At 48.3% G+C, this 24,500-nt stretch overlaps 1 protein-coding gene across 1 annotated transcript in view; it reads left to right on the forward strand.

The window, feature by feature from the left end:
• Positions 1-24,500, forward strand: part of LOC143961293 (AP-1 complex subunit sigma-1A) — a 41,479-nt gene that overhangs the window by 11,671 nt on the left and 5,308 nt on the right. Inside the window, exon 3 of the mRNA XM_077470545.1 lies at positions 21,846-21,983. Coding sequence (XP_077326671.1) covers positions 21,846-21,983 — 138 coding nt within the window. The remainder of the gene's footprint in view (positions 1-21,845; positions 21,984-24,500) is intronic.

Consider the following 24,500-nt stretch of genomic DNA (forward strand, 5'->3'; position numbering starts at 1 on the left):
TTTACAAATGGTCTGACTTTATAATTGGGGATTGTAGCGAATACTTGAGGTCTCCCAGGACTGAAACCCCTCCAATTTACATAGTTCTGTCTAGCAAGGGTTGTGCCGCAATGGCATATATGCCATGAAGCCTGTCATACCCAGACTATGTTTGATAAAGGCCCATAGCTTTGTTAGTAAAAGTATGGTGGGCATCAAAGTAGGGTGCTGAGGCCTCAAGATGAGAAATAGCAGGGCAAGTTGATAGTTCAGAAAATTTGTAAATTACGAATTGGGTCAGTCGGGTTCACCTCCCCCCCCTCCAACCACCCAGGTGCTGAAGCTGTGAAGCCATGAAGTAAAGTCTGATATTGGGTACTGCCAGTTCACCCTGATCCTTACTGTATCGTAGTGGTAGATTCTTTTTCCAAATAAGACTTCTAAAGAGTGTCAATACGTGTGAACCATCTACGAGGAATCCATTGCGGGGAATTGTGGAGTATGTATAGAAGCTGGGTGCCCATACCTTTTTATTAATAAGGTTGACTCTTCCTGTGCCTGAGAGGGAAAGTTGCCATTTAAAGGTAAACAACCTATGCCTTTTTTGTAGTGAATGCTCTTTGTAATACTGCCTTCATTTGGAGCCTGGTACGTCCTTTTTTTAAGATGTTACCCATCTCTAGCCAGCCTTGCATAGATGGCAAATATCTTCTGTAGGGAGACTGGCTGAGCACGCCTTGCTTTTGGAAAGGGTAACAAAGAGAAGGGTTCGTGGAAGAGGATATCCTTAGCTTAAGGTAATAGTAAACATATATTTATTTTTTAATACAAACATGTTATACTTCCTTGTTCCTAGTTTTGCTCGGAGCAGTCCTGATCCTCCTCTTCGATTCTCTGCCGACACTCCTGGCTGTCCCCGATAGCAAGCCACGCTTGTTTTAGGAGCTCACGTGCAGCCCCCCCCCCCCCCCCACCAGTCTCTGCTCACTGTCTGTGATTGACAGTAGCAGAAGCCGTGACTCACCCTGCTACCTCCACGTCCAGTGAAGAGAGAGCTGCTGCTCTCGAACACATCACTGAATCCCAGATCAGGCTCAGGTAATATAAGCTGGGGCTAGAAAGGGGAAGTTGCAGATGCGGATCAGTGAGCAGGGAGAGGGGAAGGGGCGGTGTAGTGAGGAGAAGGGGCGGTGTAGTGAGGAGAAGGGGGGGTGTAGTGAGGAGAAGGGGGGTGTAGTGGGGAGAATTTGTGTTCAGAATGGAATGCATCTGTGAATCAGATGCATTCCATAGAAGAATAATGGGTTGTAATTCGCACCGCAATGCCCAGAAAACGCACACGTTTTTTGTGCAATGCGTTGTGCAAATGCTATATATATATATATATATATATATATATATATATATATATATATATATATATATATATATATATATATATATATATATATATAACCAGATGCATTCACATCTAATTTGCATAGGTGTGAACAGGGTCCAAAAGTGATATTAAAGCTTTAGGGTTTTTTTTTTTTTTTACCTTTTGGCACCAGCTGCACACAAATATGTAGTGGGCCATAACCCCAAAGCAGTCACATATTTGCAATATTGCAAAAACTATGCTGAGAGCATGCTGTCAGCGGCTAACGGAAATCTCTTGATCGCTGCTTGCAATCGGGAGCTTTCCAATCATGTGACGGCCAATCACAGCGATCACATGTTCGTAAGCCCGCGCCTTCGGCATCCTAACCCTTTAGAAGGGGCAAGGAGGCACCGGTGCCAAGGGGTTAAAATAAATAACAAACCTGTTTTTTTATATTTGCCTGCTCTGTGCAGTTGTTTGGCACAGAGCAGCCCTGATCCTCCTTCGGTCACCTGCTGGCGCTCCTGGCTCCTCCACTTCAGTGCTCCATAGAAAGCTGCCTGCTGTGGGGGTCACTCCTGGGGGCTTTTGACACAGACGGGGTGACTCTGCCTCACCCGCTGCTTTCTTATCACAGCGTTTGACTGACCGCAGCAGAAGCCATTGGTATCAATCTACCCAGCAGGGAGAGATAACAGAGAGAGGAGCTGCTGGTGTGCAAAGCTTTGGATGGAGAATGGGCTCAGGTAAGTGGGGCAGGGGGCATCCTAGACACAGAAGGTTTTGTACCTCAATACATAGAATGCATGGAAGGTTAAAAAAAAAAAAAAAGCTTTTGAACCATTTTAAGGTAAAAAAAAAAACCTTCTACCTTTACAACCACTTTAAGCTGAGCACAGAGGGAGTTGCAGGAAAACGCACAATTCTGCACTAATCGCCATCTCTCCTCCCAAGTCGGCTGCAGTGCACCCCTTAGTTACATTGTGAGCTCAAAAAATAATTGAGCCACAAAGAAAACCTGTTCCATCTCCTTCTGAACTGTGACAGCGGACTGTAGCAATGGCCACCCAACAAACCAACCCTTTTGGCAACTAACCATCAACGCCCACAGGCTATGCCGGCTAGAACTTGGAATATTTAACCCAATGCAAGATTACGTCTCAGGCAACAAGCGTTTCCTGTTTTTTTTTTTTTTTTTTTTTTTGTATAACCCAATAGAACTGCTTCACATCCATGTCGTCTTCATTCTTCTTTCGCAAGTCTCTTTTTCCCCCGATTTTCTAGCCAATAGTTTTGTAATTGCGCTTCCACGCAGTTTTCATTGTATCGCAGAGTTATTCTTGCTCCGTAATGGACAGTTTCATGTCTCTGCAACATATAATTAAAATATGAGTCATATCTGAGCATTACGCACATATTTAATCTTGGAGGACACAGACATCCTGTCCAATCTTGTCAAATGTAATTTATTTAATTTTTTTTTTTTAAACGCCTCCTCTCTGACCAACGCGATATGGTTTGGTGGGGCGGTGAAAGAATAAGCATTGTAACCGCGCAGGGTTGGTTTATGAAAACTGGACTGACCCTGGCTAAATGCGTTATCTGTAACGTTGTTTGCAAAACAGTTTTTTACATCATTGTCAAATGTAGCCAATATAGGTCGTCTTTTTATTCTATTGATCTCTCGCCTTTTGAAACGAAAATTGAACCGGTTGAATGGGCTGGAAATTTGGGTTATTTTGGGTAAGACTGCTCGGGCATAACTTGTCCGGCATAATTTTGATCTATTTTAGCAACAAGAAGGTACCATTTGTGTCCTTTTTACAATTGAACTGAGCGAGGCTGAAAGCACAATGCAGTCTGTCGCTGAAGCACTTGACTGCTTCCCATTGACTTTTGTCATTAAATTTGTATAAAGCCAAACTCCAGGAATTATCTTTATTTAGAAAAAACCATGGTCCATCTTGGCACATGTAATTATCCATATGTGATGTCAAAAGGGATGCTGAAATCACTACGTGGGGGGTGAGCAGGGCTGGAAACTGGATTGTAGAGTATTGCAGAGAGAACTATTACTTATTTTTTATTTATTTTTTTCAAACTGGTGATTTTGCTTTAACCGCTTCCTGCCCGCCCTATAGCCGAATGCCGGCCTTCGGGCGGGCGGCTTCCCTCGCCTGGCCGTCCCTGGACGGCCAGGTGTTTACTTCCGCAATGCGCGCCGCCGGGGGCGCGCATCGCGGAAGTTTTGCACTCGCCGTGTCTCCCGGAGACAGGCGAATACAGATCGCCGTGAACGGCCAATCAAAGCGGCCGTTCACAGAGCGATCTAAGCTGCCAATAGGAGATGATCTCAAATGTAAACATATGAGATCATCTCCCATTGCCGTGTCTCTCTCTCCTCACACAGAGACAGCGTGTGAGGAGAGAGAGGATCTGTGAGTGAAACATTGTATCCGTATTGAGTACCAGTGCCAATTGTCAGCCCCAGTGCCAATTGTCAGCCCCAGTGCCAATTGTGAGCCCCAGTGCCAGTGCCATTTGTCAGCCCAGTGCCATTTGTCAGCCCAGTGCCATTTGTCAGCCCAGTGCCATTTGTCAGCCCAGTGCCACCTGCCAGCGCCACCTGCCAGCGACAGTGCCAGCGACAGTGCCGTCAGCCCCAGTGCCGTCAGCCCCAGTGCGTCAGCCCCAGTGCCGTCAGCCCCAGTGCCGTCAGCCCCAGTGCCGTCAGCGCCAGTGCCGCCAGTGCCAGTGCCACCTACCAGCGCCAGTGCCAGCGCCACCTGCCAGCGCCAGTGCCACCTGCCAGTGCCATCCGTCAGCCCCAGTGCCATCACCCCAGTGCCGTCACCCCTAGTGCCACCTACCAGTGCCAGCGCCACCTGCCAGTGCCAGTGCCACCTGCCAGTGCCACCTGCCAACGCCAGTGCCATCCTTCAGCCGAAGTGCCGTCAGCCCAGTGCCGTCAGCCCCAGTGCCGTCAGCCCCAGTGCCGTCAGCGCCAGTACCGTCAGCCGCCAGTGCCGCCAGTGCCACCAGCGCCGCCAGTGCCACCTGCCAGCGCCATCTGCCAGCCGCACTGCCATCTGCCAGCACCATCTGCCAGAGCAAATAGCCAGCGCCATCTGCCAGCGCCATCTGCCAGCGCCATCTGCCAGCGCCATCTGCCAGCGACATCTGCCAGCGACATCTGCCAGCGACATCTGCCAGCGACATCTGCCAGCGACATCTGCCAGCCCCATCTGCCTCCAGTGCCATCTGCCTCCAGTGCCATTTGTCAGTGCCACGTGTTGTCAGTGCCACGTGTTGTCAGTGCCACCTGCCACGTCAGTGTCACCTGTAAGTGTCACCTGCCACATCAGCGTCACCTGTCAGTGTCACCTGCCACATCAGCGTCACCTGTCAGTGTCACCTGCCACATCAGCGTCACCTGTCAGTGTCACCTGCCAAATCAGCGTCACCTGTCAGTGTCACCTGCCACATCAGCGTCTCCTGTCAGTGTCATCTGCCAAATCAGCGTCTCCTGTCAGTGTCATCTGCCAAATCAGCGTCACCTGTCAGTGCCATTTGTGGTCAATAAAAATGTCACAAAGATTGTATTCAGCTGAGGAGGCATATGATATCCTTGCAGCCGACGAGAGCAACGGGGAGGTTTCCGCTTCGGATTCCTCCTCCTATTCAGATTCTGAGTCTGACGTGGACTACGAGCCTGTCCTCAGCAGCGGTACCATGACAGCCTCAGAGGAGGAAGATGATAGTCCGCCCGTCAGACGAAGGCGCACTGGTGAGGAGGCGGTACCATCCACCAGCACCGCAGAGCCATCCACCGGCAACCCAGTGCCATCCACCAGCACCACAGTACCTCGGCAAAGGCCACGTACAAGTGGGGTGTCAACTCGGCCCCAAAGGGTTAGGTCCCATGCCAGCCTTCCCTATTCCCTCCAGAACCCCTTGTGGCTTCCTCCTAACTCAGGAGAAGCCAACGTTCCCCCTTTCACTGCCAACCCAGGAGTCCAGGTGGACACACAAAATTTTTCCCTGATGGACTTTTTCCACCTAATTTTTACAGAGGACATGCTTGAATCCATTGTTGTCCAGTCCAACCTATATGCCCAACAATTTATTGAAAGCAACCCAACGTCCTCTTATGCCCGTCCCTACAAGTGGAGAGCCTAACAGTGGAGGAGTTTTAAAATTTTTTTGGGCCTCACATTTTGTATTGGACTAAACAATAAAAATGAAATACGTGCATATTGGTCATCCCGCCCCATCTATCACATGCCCATCTTTTCCTCAATAATGTCCCGGAACAGATATCTAACGATAATGAGATTCCTACACTTTAATGACAATACCCAATGCCTTCCCCGGAATGACCCAAATTTTGATAAACTTTACAAAATTCGGCCGCTAATAAATTATTTTTCTCAGATGTTCCCCCAGTTGTTTACCCCAGACCAACACATATGTGTGGATGAGTCCCTGATCAAATTTTCTGGCAGGCTGGGCCTAAAGCAATTTATTCCCTCCAAAAGGGCCCGCTATGGGGTGAAAATGTATAAGTGTGTGATCGAGCCACAGCGTATACATATTCCTTCATGGGTATACGAAGGGAAGGACACCCAGCTACATCCCCCTAATTGCCCCGAATACATCGGATCGAGTGGAAAAGTTGTTTGGGAACTCATAAACCCACTCCTTGAGAAAGGCTACCATCTGTATGTGGACAATTTTTATACCAGTTTACCCCTGTTCCGCAACCTCCATAGAATGCAAACTCCAGCATGTGGCACCGTACGAACGAACCGGAAGGGCTTTCCTCAAAGCCTCGTCAACAAAAGGCTAAGAAAAGGCGAAGCGGCGAGCTTACGGAACGAGGAAATTTTGGCTGTGAAGTGGAGGGACAGAAGGGATGTCTACATGCTTTCTTCGATCCACAACAACACTTTTGTTGAGATCACCAGGAGGGATGGCCCAATACTAAAACCCACTTGTATCCATGAATACAACATGTTCATGGGGGGTGTCGACATGAACGACCAGATGCTCGAACCCTATCTTGCCACGAGAAGAACATACAAGTGGTATAAAAAAATTGCAATTTATTTCTTTAATTTGGCCATATACAACAGGTATGTCATTTATCGTAAGTCCACAGAAAGACCCATACCCTTCCTTGGCTACCAGGAGGAAATCACCACTGCCCTTATTTACCCCAACGGCCCACCACAAAACATTCGATCCGATGTAATTAGCAGACTCTCTGAACGCCACTTTCCTGACAAAATCCCTCCCAAACCAACAGGCCGAAGATGTCAGAAAAAATGTCGGGTGTGCAGCAAACGAAGAGTGAGAAGAGACACCACTTATCACTGTGCCCAATGCCCTTCCCAACCAGGCCTCTGCATAGGTGACTGTTTCCGCCGTTACCATACTTTAGTGAATTATTAGTGAAGTATGGTAACCATAACCCTCACTTCCTGCCATTTACCTTCAAACCCCTTATGCCTCTGCTTGCTCTGTAACTGACCCTGGCTTGTTATTCGACCACGCTTCTGCCTACTGATTTTGTACATACCTCTGCCTGATCTGGAACTGACCCTGGCTTGTTATTCGACCACGCTTCTGCCTACTGATTCTGTTTACGCCTCTGCCTGATCTGGAACTGACCCTGGACTGTTATTCGACCACGCTTCTGCCTACTGATTCTGTACATACCTCTGCCTGATCTGGAACTGACCCTGGACTGTTTGACCATGCCTTTTGCCTGCCTCTTGGACTGATCTTGTACCCTCTGTGGACTAGTGGGATTCATAACAGGGGTCTCACATATGTGAGGGGCTCCAGAATAGTTTTTTTGGATGAAGAAGACAATTTCCCTTGTTTTCTCATTCCTAGATTAGGGTCTGGAGACTCGGAGGCTTCAAAGAGATTTGGGTGGGAGAAGCCTCTACCCCTATCCCCATTCTGTCCTGAAAAAGGCCCTACTTCTGCCTGCTGCCTGTAGGACCTATACCATCATGCCTCTGCCTGTCGCATGAACTGACCACAGCACATGGATGGACCATGTTCCTGCCTACTACCAGGACCAATATTTTGGCAATGCTGACGATCTCTGCCTGCACTGACCTTGGACTGTATATGGACAGTATCCCTGCCTGCTGCCAATAATGACTATGGACAGTATACCTGCCTGTTGCCTGGAAAATTGTGTTCACTTTTGTTGACCAAGTCCCTGCCTGCTGCCTGGACCAGTGCTATCATCCTGTGGACAACTGCGCTGCTAAAACCACAGGTAATCTTTTGTTTACTCTTTTCTCAGTAGAATGTATTTTGGGGTGTAATTCTTGGTATGTGCATGCTATGTGTCCCTGGAACACCTGATGGTGTTCCTTGCATGTTGGGCCTCTGTATGTGGCCAAGCTGTGTAAAAGTCTCACATATTTGGTATCGTTAAACTCAGGAGGAGTAGTAGAACGTATTTTGGGGTGTCATTTTTGCTATGTACATGCTATGTGTTGGAAATATCTTATAAATGGACAACTTTGTGTAAAAAAATGCGTTTTCATTTTTTTTCCAGATTTTCCCAAAACTTCTGGAAAAAAAATGAACCATTCAAACGACTCAATATGCCTCATAGATTATACGTTGGGGTGTTAGCTTTCCAAAATGGGGTCACTTTGTGGGCATTTCCATTGTCCTGGTGCTCCAGGTCCTTCAAAACTGTAATAGGTGGTTGAGAAATGAAATGTGTAATTTATGCTCCTAGAACGCTTGATGGTGCTATTTCAATATTGGGCCTCTGTATGTGGCCAGGCTGTGTAAAAGTCTCACACATTTGGTATCGTTATACTCAGGAGGAGTAGTAGAATGTATTTTGGGGTGTCATTTTTGCTGTGTACATGCTATGTGTTGGAAATATCTTATAAATGGACAACTTTGCGTAAAAAAAAATGCGTTTTCATTTTTTTTCCACATTTTCCCAAAACTTCTGGAAAAAAATGAACCATTCAAACGACTCAATATGCCTCATAGATTATACGTTGGGGTGTTAGCTTTCCAAAATGGGGTCACTTTGTGGGCATTTTCATTGTCCTGGTGCTCCAGGGCCTTCAAAACTGTAATAGGTGGTTGAGAAATGAAATGTGTAATTTATGCTCCTAGAACGCCTGATGGTGCTATTTCAATATTGGGCCTCTGTATGTGGCCAGGCTGTGTAAAAGTCTCACACATTTGGTATCGTAATACTCAGAAGGAGTAGCAGAACGTATTTTGGGGTGTCATTTGTGGTATACACATGCCATGTGAGAGAAATAACCTATTACATTAAAAATTTTGTGAGGGAAAAAATAAAAAATAAAAAAATCTTCATTTTGCAAAGAATTGTGGGAAAAAGATGACAACATCAAAAACCTCACCATGCATCTTAGTAAATACCTTGGAATGTCTACTTTCAAAAAAGGGGTCATTTGGGGGGTATTTGTACTTTCCTGACTTGTTCGGGTCACAAGAAATGAGATAGGCCACCAGTACATCAGATGTGATCAATTTTGTGCGATTCGCACCACAGCTTGTAGACTCTCTAACTTTCACAAAGACCAAATAATATCCAATAATTTGGGTTATTTTTACCAAAGATATGTAGCAGTATAAATTGTGGCCAAAATTTATGAAAAAAAAATTATAATTTGCAAAATTTTATCACAGAAACAAAGAAATATGTGTTTTTTTTCAAAATTTTCGGTCTTTTTTCATTTATAGCGCAAAAAATAAAAACCCCAGAGGTGATCAAATACCATCAAAAGAAAGCTCTATTTGTGGGAAAAAAAGGACACAAAATTCATTTGGGTACAGTGTTGCATGACTGAGTAATTGTCATTCAAAGTGTGAGAGCACCAAAAGCTGAAAATTGGTCTGGGCAGGAAGGGTGTTTAAGTGCCCAGTAAGCAAGTGGTTAAAGAGTATCATTAGGGTGCGTGTGCTTTAGTCTTCACTTTAATGCGGAGCAAGAAGGATCTTCAGCATTTTACACTTTCAGGTATCTCAGATGACTGCATCTTCCATTTGCACATGGTGGTATTACTTGCCGTCTCCTACGTCACTTCTGTGTCCCTACACCTCTGGAGGGACATGCTGGTTACTTGGTGGGAAGGAAGAACCACAGCAGAGAAATGCAGCCATCTGACACACTAGGAAGTGTCAGAAACTTAAAGCAGGAGTCTGCCGTTTTTTTTTTTTTTTTTTTTTTTTTTTTTTAAAAGCCAGCAGCTACAAATACTGCAGCTGCTGACTTAAAATAAGGACACTTACCCGCCCAGCGCGCCCGCGATGTCGGAACCCGAAGCTGATCTCTCGATCGTCTCTCGGGTGCTGCCGCCGCCATCTTGGGTATGGGAATCAGGAAGTGGAGCCTTTCGGCTTCATTTCCCGGTTCCCTACTGCGCATGCGCGAGTTGCGCTGCGCAATAAGGATGGACCCCGCTGCCTCTGGGATCTGTGTGTTTCCCAGCAGGCAGCGGGGGACTTTCGGAAAGGGGGCAGGATTCTGCAGAATCTACGCCCCTTTCCGCAGAGAGCTATCCCGGAAGTGGGTGCAGATACCTGTACTGTACAGGTACCTGCACCCCCCTCCCCCCTGAAAGATGCCAATTGTGGCGCCAGAGTGGGGGGAGGATTCCAATGAGCGGAAGGTCCACTTTAGGGTGGACCTCCACTTTAAGATCCTAGGAGCACCTCTATCTTTGCAAGAAAGTGAAGATTGTATTCATCAGAGGCGGAAAAGGTAAGTAAAATCTATTTGTCCCTTTAAAGCAGGGGTCTCAAGCTGGCGGCCCTCCAGCTGTTTCGAAACTACAGGTCCAATTGTGCCCCTGCCTGTGGGAATCATGTTTGTAACTGTCAGCCTTGCAATGCTTCATGGGACTTGTAGTTTCACAACAGCTGGAGGGCTACCAGTTTGAGAGCCCTGCTTTAAAGACACACTGTTCACTTGTTCCATTCACTGAAAGCCCATCCAACTAGTAATATCCTCCTCATCAGTGCTCCCCCAAAGCTCCTTCCTCCATAGTAGTCACCACCAAAACAAAATACCTGGTGGTCAAAATGTGTTTGAGCCTAGAAGAAACAGTGACATCATCCGCTTTAAGACCCCTTTCACACTGGGGCGCTTTCCAGGCGCTACAGCACTAAAAATAGCGCTTGCAAGGCGCCCTGAAAGAGCCGCTGCTGTGTCTCCAATGTGAAAGCCCTAAGGGCTTTCACACTAAAGCGGTGCGCTGGCAGGACGCTAAAAAAAAGTCCTGCTAGCAGCATCCTGCCCATTGAAATCAGTGGGGAAGCGCAGCTATACCCCTGGCATAGCGCTGCTGTAGCAGCACTTTGCTGTGGTTTTAACACTTTCTCGGCTGCTAGCAGTGGGGTAATGCCTGCTAGATTCCAGCATTACCATATGGGAGAAGGTCACGTTCTCCCCCCATAACTGGCACATGGGAGAAGGTCAAGCTCCCCCCCCCCCCCCCCCCAATAACTGGCACATGGGAGAAGGTCAAGCCTCCCCCCCCCCCCCCCCATAACTGGCACATGGAAGAAGGTCAAGCCCCCCCCCCATGACTGGCACATGGGAGTAGGTCAAGCCCCCCCCCCATGACTGGCACATGGGAGAAGGTCAAGCCCCCCCCCATGACTGGCACATGGGAGAAGGTCAAGCCCCCCCCCCATGACTGGCACATGGGAGAAGGTCAAGCCCCCCCCCCATGACTGGCACATGGGAGAAGGTCAAGCCCCCCCCCCATGACTGGCACATGGGAGAAGGTCAAGCCCCCCCCCCCCATGACTGGCACATGGGAGAAGGTCAAGCCCCCCCCCCCCATGACTGGCACATGGGAGAAGGTCAAGCCCCCCCCCCCCATGACTGGCACATGGGAGAAGGGCATGACTGGCACATGGGAGAAGGTCAACCCCCCCCCCATGACTGGCACATGGGAGAAGGTCAAGCCCCCCCCCCCATGACTGGCACATGGGAGAAGGTCAAGCCCCCCCCACCCCCATGACTGGCACATGGGAGAAGGTCAAGCCCCCCCCACCCCCATGACTGGCACATGGGAGAAGGTCAAGCCCCCCCCACCCCCATGACTGGCACATGGGAGAAGGTCAAGCCCCCCCCACCCCCATGACTGGCACATGGGAGAAGGTCAAGCCCCCCCCACCCCCATGACTGGCACATGGGAGAAGGTCAAGCCCCCCCCCCCCCCCATGACTGGCACATGGGAGAAGGTCAAGCCCCCCCCCCATGACTGGCACATGGGAGAAGGTCAAGCCCCCCCCCCCCATGACTGGCACATGGGAGAAGGTCAAGCCCCCCCCCCCCCCCCATGACTGGCACATGGGAGAAGGTCAAGCCCCCCCCCCATGACTGGCACATGGGAGAAGGTCAAGCCCCCCCCCCCATGACTGGCACATGGGAGAAGGTCAAGCCCCCCCCCATGACTGGCACATGGGAGAAGGTCAAGCCCCCCCTCCCCATGACTGGCACATGGGAGAAGGTCAAGCCCCCCCTCCCCATGACTGGCACATGGGAGAAGGTCAAGCCCCCCCCCTCCCCATGACTGGCACATGGGAGAAGGTCAAGCCCCCCCTCCCCCCATGACTGGCACATGGGAGAAGGTCAAGCCCCCCCTCCCCCCATGACTGGCACATGGGAGAAGGTCAAGCCCCCCCTCCCCCCATGACTGGCACATGGGAGAAGGTCAAGCCCCCCCCTCCCCCCATGACTGGCACATGGGAGAAGGTCAAGCCCCCCCCCCTCCCCCCATGACTGGCACATGGGAGAAGGTCAAGCCCCCCCCCCTCCCCCCATGACTGGCACATGGGAGAAGGTCAAGCCCCCCCCCCCCCCATGACTGGCACATGGGAGAAGGTCAAGCCCCCCCCCCTCCCCCCATGACTGGCACATGGGAGAAGGTCAAGCCCCCCCCCCCCCCCATGACTGGCACATGGGAGAAGGTCAAGCCCCCCCCCCCATGACTGGCACATGGGAGAAGGTCAAGCCCCCCCCATGACTGGCACATGGGAGAAGGTCAAGCCCCCCCCCCCCCCCCCCCATGACTGGCACATGGGAGAAGGTCAAGCCCCCCCCCCATGACTGGCACATGGGAGAAGGTCAAGCCCCCCCCCCCATGACTGGCACATGGGAGAAGGTCAAGCCCCCCCCCCCATGACTGGCACATGGGAGAAGGTCAAGCCCCCCCCCATGACTGGCACATGGGAGAAGGTCAAGCCCCCCCCCCCATGATTGGCACATGGGAGAAGGTCAAGCCCCCCCCCCCCCCCATGACTGGCACATGGGAGAAGGTCAAGCCCCCCCCCCCATGACTGGCACATGGGAGAAGGTCAAGCCCCCCCCCCCCATGACTGGCACATGGGAGAAGGTCAAGCCCCCCCCCCCATGACTGGCACATGGGAGAAGGTCAAACACCCCCCCCCCCCCCCCCATGACTGGCACATGGGAGAAGGTCACGTTCTCCCCTAAATCCAGACACTGAATATTTTGCACTAGCTGTACCAGAAGGAGGGATGGGAGATTGTAGGAGATGTATCAGTGCCTGTAAGCCCCCCCAACCCCCCCCCCCCAACCCCACTGTTATTTTTACACAAGAAGATTGCGTAGTGTAGTGATAATGGAGATAGGAATTCTCTGTGAGCACTCCTGTGTTTCATGTCACAGACAGACAACAAGAGGAGTGTTTGTTAGAAGCGGTGACATGTTCCTATGCCTCTTGTTTTTTAATGTACATTTCAGCAAACCTGTTGTACCCTTGTCATCCTTTCTTAATGCTTTCCCCTCGCGGTGCTTCTCAGTCACCCTTTGATCAGCGCCTGCAGCCATCCTTCCTGCTTGCTTTGTGGAAAGAGCCATCTAGATGACTAAATGCAGCATACTCGGCTTTGTGTGAACACGGCCACCGGTGCTCTCATCAGCTGGAGGATTGGGTGGATGTTTCTTGGTAAAGTCAACCTGTCACCTGCTGAATAAACCTATTCGAGTAATGAGGGAAGATCGAGTAAAACCTTAAAGGATAAGTACAGCCAAAGGTACACTATATTGTCAAACGTATTGGGGCATACTAACTTTAATGGCACCCCAGTCTTAGTCCATAGGGTTCAATATTGAGTTGGCCCACCCTTTGCAGCTATAACAGCTTCAACTCTTCTGGGAAGACCCGACCACAAGGTTTAGGAGTGTGTCTATGGGAATGTTTGGCCATTCTTCCAGAAGAGCATTTGTGAGGTCACGCACTGATGTTGGACGAGAAGGCCTGGCTTGCAGTCTCCGCTCTAATTCATCCCAAAGGTGTTCTATCGAGTTGAGTGCAGGCCAGTCAAGTTTCTCCACCCCAGACTCGCTCATCCATGTCTTTATGTACCTTTTGTGCAGTGGTCCAAATCTTTTGGTGGAGGGGAGCTTATGGTATGGGGTTGTTTTTCAGGGGTTGAGCTTGGCCCCTTAATTAATTGGGGAACTCTTAAGGTGTCAGCAAAATACATTTTGTCCTGACCTCAACCCGATAGAACACCTTTGGGATGAATTAGAGCGGAGACTGCGAGCCAGACCTTCTCGTCCAGCACTTCTAGAAGAATGGTCAAACATTCCCATAGACACACTCCTAAACCTTGTGGACAGCCTTCCCAGAAGAGGTGAAGCTGTTATAGCTGCAAAGGGTGGGCCAACTCCATAATGAACCCTACGGACTAAGACTGGGATGTCCTTAAAGTTTGTGTGTGTGTAAAGGCAGGCGTCCCAATACCTTTGACAATATAGTGTATTTTGGTCTTGGTTCTCCTATAAATCACAGAGCCAGTCAAGGCTCTGAAAAGATCCCGATCATATGGTCGGGATCCACCCAGGAGCATGGACCACAGGCTGGCTCAGCCCCCACCCGCCCCCCTCCACAGCCCAGCGCTCCAGTAAGCATGGTAGGGCAGAGCAGAGAGCTGGAGACTGACAGTTCCCGGGTTCCTGCTTACAGAATGTTGAGAGATCAGCAGTCTTTGATCGCTCAGTGCAGAGCTTTTTTTTTTTTATTGAAAGGAGTACTTCGGCTTTAAAAAAGAGTGTATATATACTGACTCCTTCAAAGGGGATTGAAGCTCCCCATGCCCGCCCCCCCCCCCCCTCTACTGCTACATTTACAACTTTTTGGGAGGAGGAAGGAGCAGGGACCTGGTTCTGACAGATCTCTTCTCCCACTTTCGGCTCAGATTGAAGTTCAGCCCTCCTCCTTGCTCCGCAGTCTTCACAGGTCCCAGAAGACTACGGGGGCCATTCACAAGGCACATCGAGACTTGTGCATGCTCAATAGGAAACTGGCTGTGAAGCTGCAAGGCTTCACTTCCTGTTTCCCTTAGTTAAGATGCCAACGCCTGCACCTGAATCTGATTGACTAATCGGCTCGGGTGAGGACAGTGCTGGATCCCTGGACAAGGTAAGTGTCCTTTATACTAAAAGTCAGCAGCTACAGTATTTGTAGCTGCTGACTTTTGCATAATTTTTTTTTTTTTTCTGAACGAGCCTGGATCTCCTCTTGCTAGACAACACAAATTGCTAATCAGCCAATCGCATGCCAGCAACTCAATGCATTTAGGCATCAAGATACGGTGAAGACGACCAAGTTCAATCCGAGCATCAGAATGAGGAAGAAAGGGGATTTAAATGACTTTGAATGTGGCATGGTTGTTGGTGCCAGACGGGCTGGTCTGAGTATTTCAAAAACTGCTGATCAGCTGGGATTTTCACACACAACCATCTCTTAGGTTTACAGAGAACGGTCCGAAAAAGAGGAAAATATCCAGCGAGCGGCATTTGTGTGGAGGAAAATCCTATATTGATGTCAGAGGAGAATGGGCAGACTGGTTTGAGATGATAGGCAAGAGTAACTCAAATAACCACTCGTTTCACCCAGAAAACCATCTCTGAGTGCACAACACATCGAACCTTGAAGCCGATGGGCTACAGCAGCAAAATACCACACCAGGTGCCACTCCTTTCAGCTAAGAACAGGAAACTGAGGCTACAATTCACACAGGCTCGCCAAAATCGGTCAGTGGAAGACTGGAAAAAACGTTACCTGGTCTGAGTCTTGATTTTGGCTGCAACATTCAGATGGTGGGGTCAGAATTTGGTGTAAACAATGTGAAAGCATGGATCCACCCTGCCTTGTATCAGTTCAGACTGGTGGTGGTGATGTAATGGTGTGGGGGGGTATTTTCTTGGCACACTTTGGGCCCCTTAGTACCAATTGCGCATCGTTTAAATGCCGCGGCCTCCCTGAGTATTGTTGATGACCATGTCCATCCCTTTATGACTACAGTGTCCCCATCTTCTGATGGCTCCTTCCAGCAGGATAATGCACCATGTCACAAAGCTCCAGTCATCTCACCACTGGACAATGAGGTCACTGTCCTCCAATGGCCTCCCAAAGTCACAAGATCTCCATCCAATAGAGCACCTTTGAGATGTGGTGGAATGGGAGATTGGCATCATGGATGTGCAGCAATTGTGTGATGTCACTATGGACTATAATCTGTGAGGAATGTTTCCAACACCTTTGTTGGACCTATGCCATGAAGAATGAATGCAGTTCTGGGAGGTCCAACCCGATACTAGCAAGGTGTAACTAATAAAGTGGCCAGTGAGTGTTGTCCTGTTGAGTTTTGATACGCCTAAAACTCTGTGAAAGGTATTGGCCGCACAGGGTGTGCATTTATTTTTAATCAGCCAGCCGATTTGCATTAAGGAAAGGGTAGAAAAGCGTAACTATACGCGAACTCGCAAGAAATAGCTGGGTGAGCAGCTTGCAAAGATCCAAGGTTTTGCTGAAGTAAAAGACCAAAATATGTTTTAATACAAGTTTGTCATCCTTAGTGCTGCTGATCTCCTGCAACCTCTTGCAGGCACTTCCTGTGTACATGCACTCCAGTGAAGTGATGGCTTTTAGGTCAGGTTAGGGGAAGGGGTCAGAAGGGATTAGTCCACTTATCTTATAATACACAGGTGTTTAAGAAGGGCTCTTTGTAGTGAAGGTGGCGATTTAAAACGCCTAGTCTTTTTTTATACATCCGCCAGCAGATTTCTGCAGCTTGTCCTTGAATCCCTCCATCGTGCTTGACAACTCGCTCTCCGTTCTCCCCGTGCCGCTGTTTGCCACTCATTGTGCCGTCCTCTTCAATACGGTGCCGTTTACCTTTGTCCTGGGTCCTCATAATGTTCCTTTATTTTTGTGTTCTCCTGTTCAGCCTGCGAGCTGAATGACAGATTCTCAGTAGATTCCTCCATCCAGGCTAAGTGGCCTTGATGGAGGCATCTCCTCTGCCATCTAGTGCATTCAGATATACTATATTGTCAAAAGTATTGGTATACACCTGCATTTACACGCACAGGAACTTTAATGGCATCCCAGTCTTAGTCCGTAGGATTCAATATCGAGTTGGCCCACCCTTTGCAGCTATAACAGCTTCAACGCTTCGGGGAAGGCTGTCCACAAGGTATGGGAATGTTTGACCATTCTTCCAGAAGCACGTTTGAGGTCAGGCACTGATGTTTGAGAGAAGGCCTGGCTAGTAGGTCTCCACTCATCCCAAAGGTGTTCTATCGGGTTGAGGTCAAGTTCCTCCACCCCGAGCTTCCTCATCCATGTCTTTATGGACCTTGCTCTGTGCACTGGTACAAATCATTTGGTGGAGGGGGGGGGTTATGGTGTGGGGTTGTTTATCAAGACATTTTGGACAATTTTATGCTCCCAACTTTGTGGGAACAGTTCCAACATGTCCCGTCAACTTCCTCCACCTCAGACTTGCTCAGCCACGCTATATATTACCAAAAGTATTGGACCACTTCTCCAAATCATTTGGTGTGGGGTAGTTTTTCAGGAGTTGGGCTTTGCCCCTTAGTTCCAGTGAAGGGAACTCTTAAGGCGTCGTCATACCAAGACATTTTGGACAAATTCATGCTCCCAACTTTGTGGGAACAGTTTGGGGATGGCCCCTTCTTGTTCCAACATGACTGCGCACCAGAGCACAAATCAAGGTCCATAAAGACATGAATGAGCGAGTCTGGGGTGGAGGAACTTGAGTGGCCTGTACAGAATCCTGACCTCAACCCGATAGAATTTGGCAGAGACTATGAGCCATGCCTTCTAAACCAACATCGGTGCCTGACCTCACAAATTCTCTTCTGGAAGAATGGTCAAACATTCCCATAGACACTCCTAAACCTTGTGGGACAGTCTTCCCAGAAGAGTGGAAGTTGTTATAGCTGCAAAGGGTGGGCCAACTCAATACTGAACCCTACGGACTAAGACCGGGATGTCATTAAAGTTCATGTAAATGCAGGTGTCCCATTACTTTTGACAATCGAGTGTAGCCGTTAACGCACATGGCTGCCTAGACCCTAAGCCCTTGTACACACGGTCGGACATTCCGATGGACAAGGTCTGATAGGACCGTGTTGTCGGATAATCCGACAGTGTGTGGGCTCCATCCGACTGTTTCCGTCGGAGTATCCGACGGACCAAGTTTTCCAACTGGGCTATAACATTTTCCCAACATGATCCGATCGGACTTACTCCAATCATGTGTAGAGAATTCCAATCGGACAAAGTGCCACGCATGCTCAGATCAAATTCCTAGACCAAAGCTATTGGCTACTTACCTGAACATAGTCCCGTCCTAACGAAATAACGTCATCACGTTACGTACGATCGGATTTTCTGACAACTTTGTCCGACTGTGTGTATGCAACAGTTTTGGACAAAAATCTGTCGGAGAAAAATCTGTCAGATTTGGTTGTCTGAATGTCCGACTGTGTGTACAAGGGCTTAGAGGGCTCATTCGGACTTGCAGCCAAGGGTCAGTAAAAAAATAAATAAATAGGTTGAGCTGCGGTTTTACCCATCACAGCCAACAGAGGGGGTTGTAAGCATGCTGTTTCCGTTTTTGGCGGGCAGTACCTCCACAGAATGCAACCCATTCAAATAAATGGGGCTGTGCCACGGCCCGGTGCAATGCACGCTGCTACAATTGACTTTTTTTGGGTGGTGGATATAATACTTGAATGTAACGTGTATTTACTCTCCCAGAGATCACAGTACACTCTCCAATAATGCCGTTTATCTGCTTTCCCGTCCATGATGACCAAGCCATCTTTGTTCGGGCATCATTCCCGGTCAGCATGTACTTCTAAATTGAGATACGGACTCGGACATGTAGCTGGTGTCTGTGCAATCTCTGGCTATGTTTACACGTCTCGCACTTCTCAGCCCCAGCTGCAGCCTGTCACCTTGTGACTTTCTACAAAGTTACCTTGTAGTGTCTAAGTAAAGACTGGGGAGGGGGAAATGACGTCATGTTTCCTCCTGCCGGTGGCAGACTCGTGACATCATCTCAGCCTAGGAGAAGTCACTGACTGGAGCTCAAGGACAGATTTTCATTTTCACAGGTGGTACTTTGTTGCCGTATCTTGTGACACGTTGGGACCATTTTCATGCCGATGCATACATTACAGAAAGGTCCAATTATGCTATGTTTCATGGTTCTGTGTTATCAGTTGAAATTTTGTATTTCTCTTGTTCCTTTAGATACTTTCCGCCCGCATTATAGCCGAAAGACGGCTGCAGCGTGGGCCTTAAACGTCCCTTACCACGTGATCAGCTGTCAGCCAATGAGGGCTGATCACGAGATGTAAACAGAAGCTCGGTAATCTGTTTTTTTTTTTTCTTTCCTTGCGCTATCAGTTGGAGGGGGAAAAGAGCCGATCACCGGCTTCTGTCAGAGGGACATTGGTCCCTCACACAGAAAGCCGCGGCTGCATTTTCTGTACCCACCAGTGTCCGCTACCAGTGTCACCTATCAGTACCCACCAGTTCCATCCGTCAATGCCCACCAGTGCTGCCTATCAGTGTCACCTACCAGTGCCACCTATTAGCGCCGCCTTGTCGTCGCCCATTAGCGCCGCCTTGTCGTCGCCCATTAGCGCCGCCTTGTCGTCGCCCATTAGCGCCGCCTTGTCGTCGCCCACTAGCGCCGCCTTGTCGTCGCCCATTAGCGCCGCCTCATCAGTGCACATTAGTGAAGGAGAAAAATTGCCTGTTTTCAAAATTTTATAACAAACTATGAAACTTTTTTTTTTTTTATTTTTTTTTTTTTTATTTATTAATATGTGATATGTGTAATATATATATTTTTCAGAACTTTCGGTGCTTTTTTTTTTTTTTTTTTTTTTTTTTTACCACAAAATAAAAAACCCAGCAGCAATTAAATACCACCAAAAGAAAACCCTATGTGTGAAAAAAAATAATAAAAATGTAATTTTGGGTAGACTGTAGCATGACCGCGCAATTGTCATTCAAAGAGTGACAGCACTGAAAGCTGAACATTTGGTCTGGGCAGGAAGGGGGTTTAAGTGCCCAGTAAGCAAGTAGTTAAAGTAGTTCCTGAGTTTGGATAGATGAGAAAGGTACAAAGGTGATTGGGGCAACAATGTATCTGTAGCTGGTATTGTCTGCAATGTTTATGGGTGGTGAGTTGGGATGAGCTTTGGTGTAATGCAGACTAGGATCAAGACGCACCTGAACTATCCCCCCAGGAAGCTGTCGCTGCTCACCACCAATCATAAGCGGTCAAGGCCAACTAGAATTTACAGGAACCCATCCACCTTATACCTGCCTTTCTGGCACTTCTGTGGCTGTCATTGCTTATGGGGAAAAAAAAAAAAAGCACTTTACTGCTACCTCCCTTTCACTAAACCTCTTCATAAGTAAAACCAGGCTGACAGCCGCTGCAGGCTCTAGTAAGACCGTGTCATGATGAAAAGCCGGCACTTTGGTAATATCTGCAAACAAATATTTATCCCTAAGGAACAATGAGCAAAATTTGCTGAAAATTCCAACGCGTTTCGTCCATTAGGCTTTAATTATGGGCGAATAGCCGAAACACATTGGCCTTTTCTGTGGATTGTGTGCATTGTTCCTTTAGTAATATTCCCAAACAAATCTTAATTGTTGTGTTTTTTTTTTTTTTTTAAGGAACTAAAATCCACTGAAAATGTCAACGGGTTTCGGCAGTTAGGCCTTGCTTAATCCCTAATAGGTGAAGTTTATGCATTGCTCCTTAGAAATAAATATTTGTTTGGGGATATTGCCAAAGGAACAAGGCATAAAATCCACTGAAAAGGTTAACATGTTTAGGCTGTTAGGGCCATGATTAATGCCTAATGGGCAGAACTCATTGGCCTTTTCAGTGGATTTTATGCATTGTTACTTAGACCCCTTTCACACCAAGGGTGTTTTTGCAGGTACTATAGCGTTAGAAATAGCGCCTGCAAACCGCCCTCATACTGCTGCACCATTTTTTCCAGTGTGAAAGCCTGAGGGCTTTCGCACTGGAGCAGTGCACTGGCAGGACTTCCTGCCAGCAGCTTCTTTGGAGCGGTGAGGGAGCGGTGTGTTTACCGCTCCTCCCCCGCTGCTCCCCATTGAAATCAATGGGGCAGCACTGCAATACTGCCGGCAAAACGCTGCTATTGTGGGTGGTTTTAACCCTTTCTCGGCCGCTAGTGGGGGTAAAAGCATCCCGCTCGCGGCCAAAATGCGCTGCAAATCAGACGGTAAAATGCCGCTAAATATAGTGACATTTTACCGCTGATGCTATGGGCGGTGCAGTGTGAAAGCCCTCTTAGACACTCTGTTTTGCGCACTCCTTACTCGTATTCAGCTGACGGCGGGCTAAAGTCAAATGTCGGCTGACTTCACACAGCCAGTCCAGGCTCTGGAGCAGTGATTCTCAACCGGGGTTCCGTGGAACCCTAGGGTTCCTCCAGAGGTTGCTAGGGGTTCCTTCAGCATTGGGCCATTTCTCCCTTTCAGATAAGTTTCCACCGACACCATTGATCTTTTTAGCTATTTGTAAGGAAAGAATTCTTCCCACTGACCATCACACTAATGTAGCATGAGTTGTAAATTTCTAATTTTTAGCAGGGGTTCCCCGAGACTGGAACTTTTTCAAGGGTTCCTCTGTGTTGAAAAGGATGAGAAAGGCTGCTCTTGAGGGAACCCAACTTTAGTGTCGGGATCCACCTAGCTACCTGAGCAGCAGCTGGTTATGCCGCTGGGACACACCTCTAGCCGATCCCACTACCTGCACAGCCTCACAATCCAGTGAGCACTGGAGGGGCAGAGCAGAGAGCCGGGGACTGACGGTCACCACTCTCTGATCACTGAAGACCAATGACTGTGCGATCAGCAGTCTTTGATCGCTCAGTTCTCAGTGTTAGAGGCGGCAGGGGACAGATGCAACATTGGATTGTTACTAGAGGAGTATGGATGCTTTTGTTTTTATTAAATCCCGAACTTCTCTTTTTTTATTTTTTTATTACTAGTGCTGTGCTGCCTTTGGAAACGCTCCTTTTTTTTATCAACCTCTAACCTTTTGTACCCCACCCTTCCTACAGGTGTGCGAGTTGGATATCATCTTTAACTTTGAGAAGGCCTACTTTATCCTGGACGAGTTCCTGATGGGGGGCGAAATCCAAGACACATCGAAAAAGAGTGTGCTGAAAGCGATCGAGCAGTCAGACATGTTACAAGAGGTGACAAGTTTTCTGAGTTCTCTCTCTCTCTGCTCACGTCCTCGGCCTCCATTAGTCTCTCTGCTCAGCTGTTCAGTTGGCTGTTTTTTCTTTTCCTTTCCATTCTCTTTGTGTCTCCCCTGCTCCCTCCTCCTTTTCTCTGCAGTGGATGAATCACACATCTCTTGTCCTGTCACAGCTCAGTGACTCCCACCCACTCACTTTCATCACAAGAAATTTCCACACTGGAGCAGGGGGGCGGTGAGGGGGGGGGGGGGGGTGGAGCGCACGCGTGTGTGTGTGTGGCGGGGAGATTATGGCTGTCTGAGCGGAGGGGGGCACAGATTTGGGGAAGGTGGAGGAGGAGGGGGGATCAGGTGCACACTGTGAAGTTCAATGATACGGAGAAAGTGGTTGAATGAAATGATGAATGGGTGGTAGGCGCCAAAGTAACAAGGGAGAGTAATGAGAAGGCAGAATGGAGGGAAGGAGGGGGGCTGAATTGTATGCGGGGGGGGGGGGGAGAGCAGAGATTATAGCTGTTCTGAGAATTTGGGGTAATAAAAGCACCTGGCAAAAGCGATGAAATGTTAATGTGAAAATTTACCTATCTGCACTCAACAAGGAGGAAGAAAGAGAAAACCTTTGTATTAAGTTCATGTTTTTTTTTATTGCTGTGGTGGTCTTAAAGAAAAACATTGGGACACAGGAACTACTCTCATTAAAGGTGAAGGCTCTGGGGCCGTGGTCCTGATCAGCCATCGGCAGATGGTATAGTAAAGGCAGAATAGGGCAGACAATCCAGGAATTGCTAATGGCAATGGTGCCTTCCACTTTTTATTCTCACAGGCTTCTTGTAAAGTGGACCTATGCTCTAAACTTTAGAGGAAGTAAACCCCGATGGGTTTTGCTGCCTCTTTTGCTCCCTGCAAGGCCTGCCAATGAAAAGCATAATGGGCTAGTAGTATGCATCGCATACTAGCCCGTTTATACGACACTTACCTGCAAACAAAGCCCACGCTGTCCCCTGAGCAGGCTGCGTCCGTCTTCGCCCCTCTTCCTACCGGGGCCACAGACTCCAGCTCTGTGACTGGTCAGAGTTGCGTGACATCACTCCTGCGCAGCACACGCTGGGGGAGGAAACGGCATGGTGGTCCGTTTATTCACAGCGCATGCACCGATGACGACACTGGCGCACTACAACTGAATTATCTCCTAAACGGCGCACATTTTAGGAGATATTTCCACTACCTATAGGTAAGTCTTATTCTAGGCTTGCTTTTTAGGCAAATGTCAACAAAAAGGGGTTTACAACCACTTTAAAGGATAAGTTCAACTGTTACATCTTGTTTACACCAGTGGTCATCAACCATGTCCTCAGGGCCCACTAACAGGGCAGGTTTTATGTGTTACCTTTCGGGAGATGCAGACTAGAATACTGCAATCACTGAGCAGCAAATGATATCACCTGTCATGTATTTCAGTTATCTTGCAAACCTGGCCTGTTAGTGGACCCTGAGGACAGGGTTGATGACCGCGAATGTAAGTGTGTTTTTTAAACTGGGTTTACTCCCTCTTTAACACCCATATGTCTAGATTGTAAGCTCTAAGGGAGAAAAAAAGTATTTGATCCGCTGCTGATTTTGTATGTTTGCCCACTGACAAGTAAATGATCAATGTGTAATTTTAATGGTAGGTTTTATTTTAACAGTGAGAGACCGAATAAAAAAAAAAAGAAAATCCAGAAAAACGAATTTCTAAAAAGTTTTAAAAATTGCTTTGCACTTTAATAAGTGAAATAAGTATTTGACCCCTTCACAAAACATGACTTGGTACTTGATGTCAAAACCCTTGTTGGCAATCACAGAGGTCAGACGTTTCTTGTAGTTGGTGACCAGGTTTGTACACATCTCAGGAGCAATTATTATTATTTTTTTGTGTGCCACTCCTCTGCAGATCCTCTCCGAGTCATTAAGGTTTAGAGGCTGATGTTTGGTAACCCAAACCTTCAGATCCCTCCACATATTTTCTATGGCATTAAGGTCTGGAGACTGACTAGGCCACTCCAGGACCTTAATGTGCTGCTTCTTGAGCCACTCCTTTGTTGCCTTGACCGTGTGTTTTGGGTCATTGACATGCTGGAATATCCATCCACAACCCATTTTCAATGCCCTGGCTGAGGAAAGCGGGTTCTCACCCAAGATTTGACAGTACATGGGTCTATCCAGCTGTCAGAGGACATCCGGGACAAGATTGTAGACCTGCACGAGTCTGAAATGGGCTACAAGACCATCAGCAAGCAGCTTGAAGAGGAGACAACTGTTGGAGTGATTATTCGTAAATGGAAGAAATACAAAATAACCATTGATTGCCTCAGTCTGGAGCTACATACAAGATTTTGCCTCATGGCGTGAGGACGATCATGAGAAAAGTGATGTATCCGCCCAGGACTATATGGGAGGGGCATGTGAATGATCTCAAGGCAGTTGGGACCACAGTCATCAAACAAACCATTGGTAACACAATACGCCGCCATGG

This window comes from Lithobates pipiens, unplaced genomic scaffold (assembly GCF_037356315.1).
Source record: "Lithobates pipiens isolate NorthernLeopardFrog02 unplaced genomic scaffold, aLitPip1_a1.2 Scaffold_8, whole genome shotgun sequence".
NCBI classification, from domain to species: domain Eukaryota; kingdom Metazoa; phylum Chordata; class Amphibia; order Anura; family Ranidae; genus Lithobates; species Lithobates pipiens.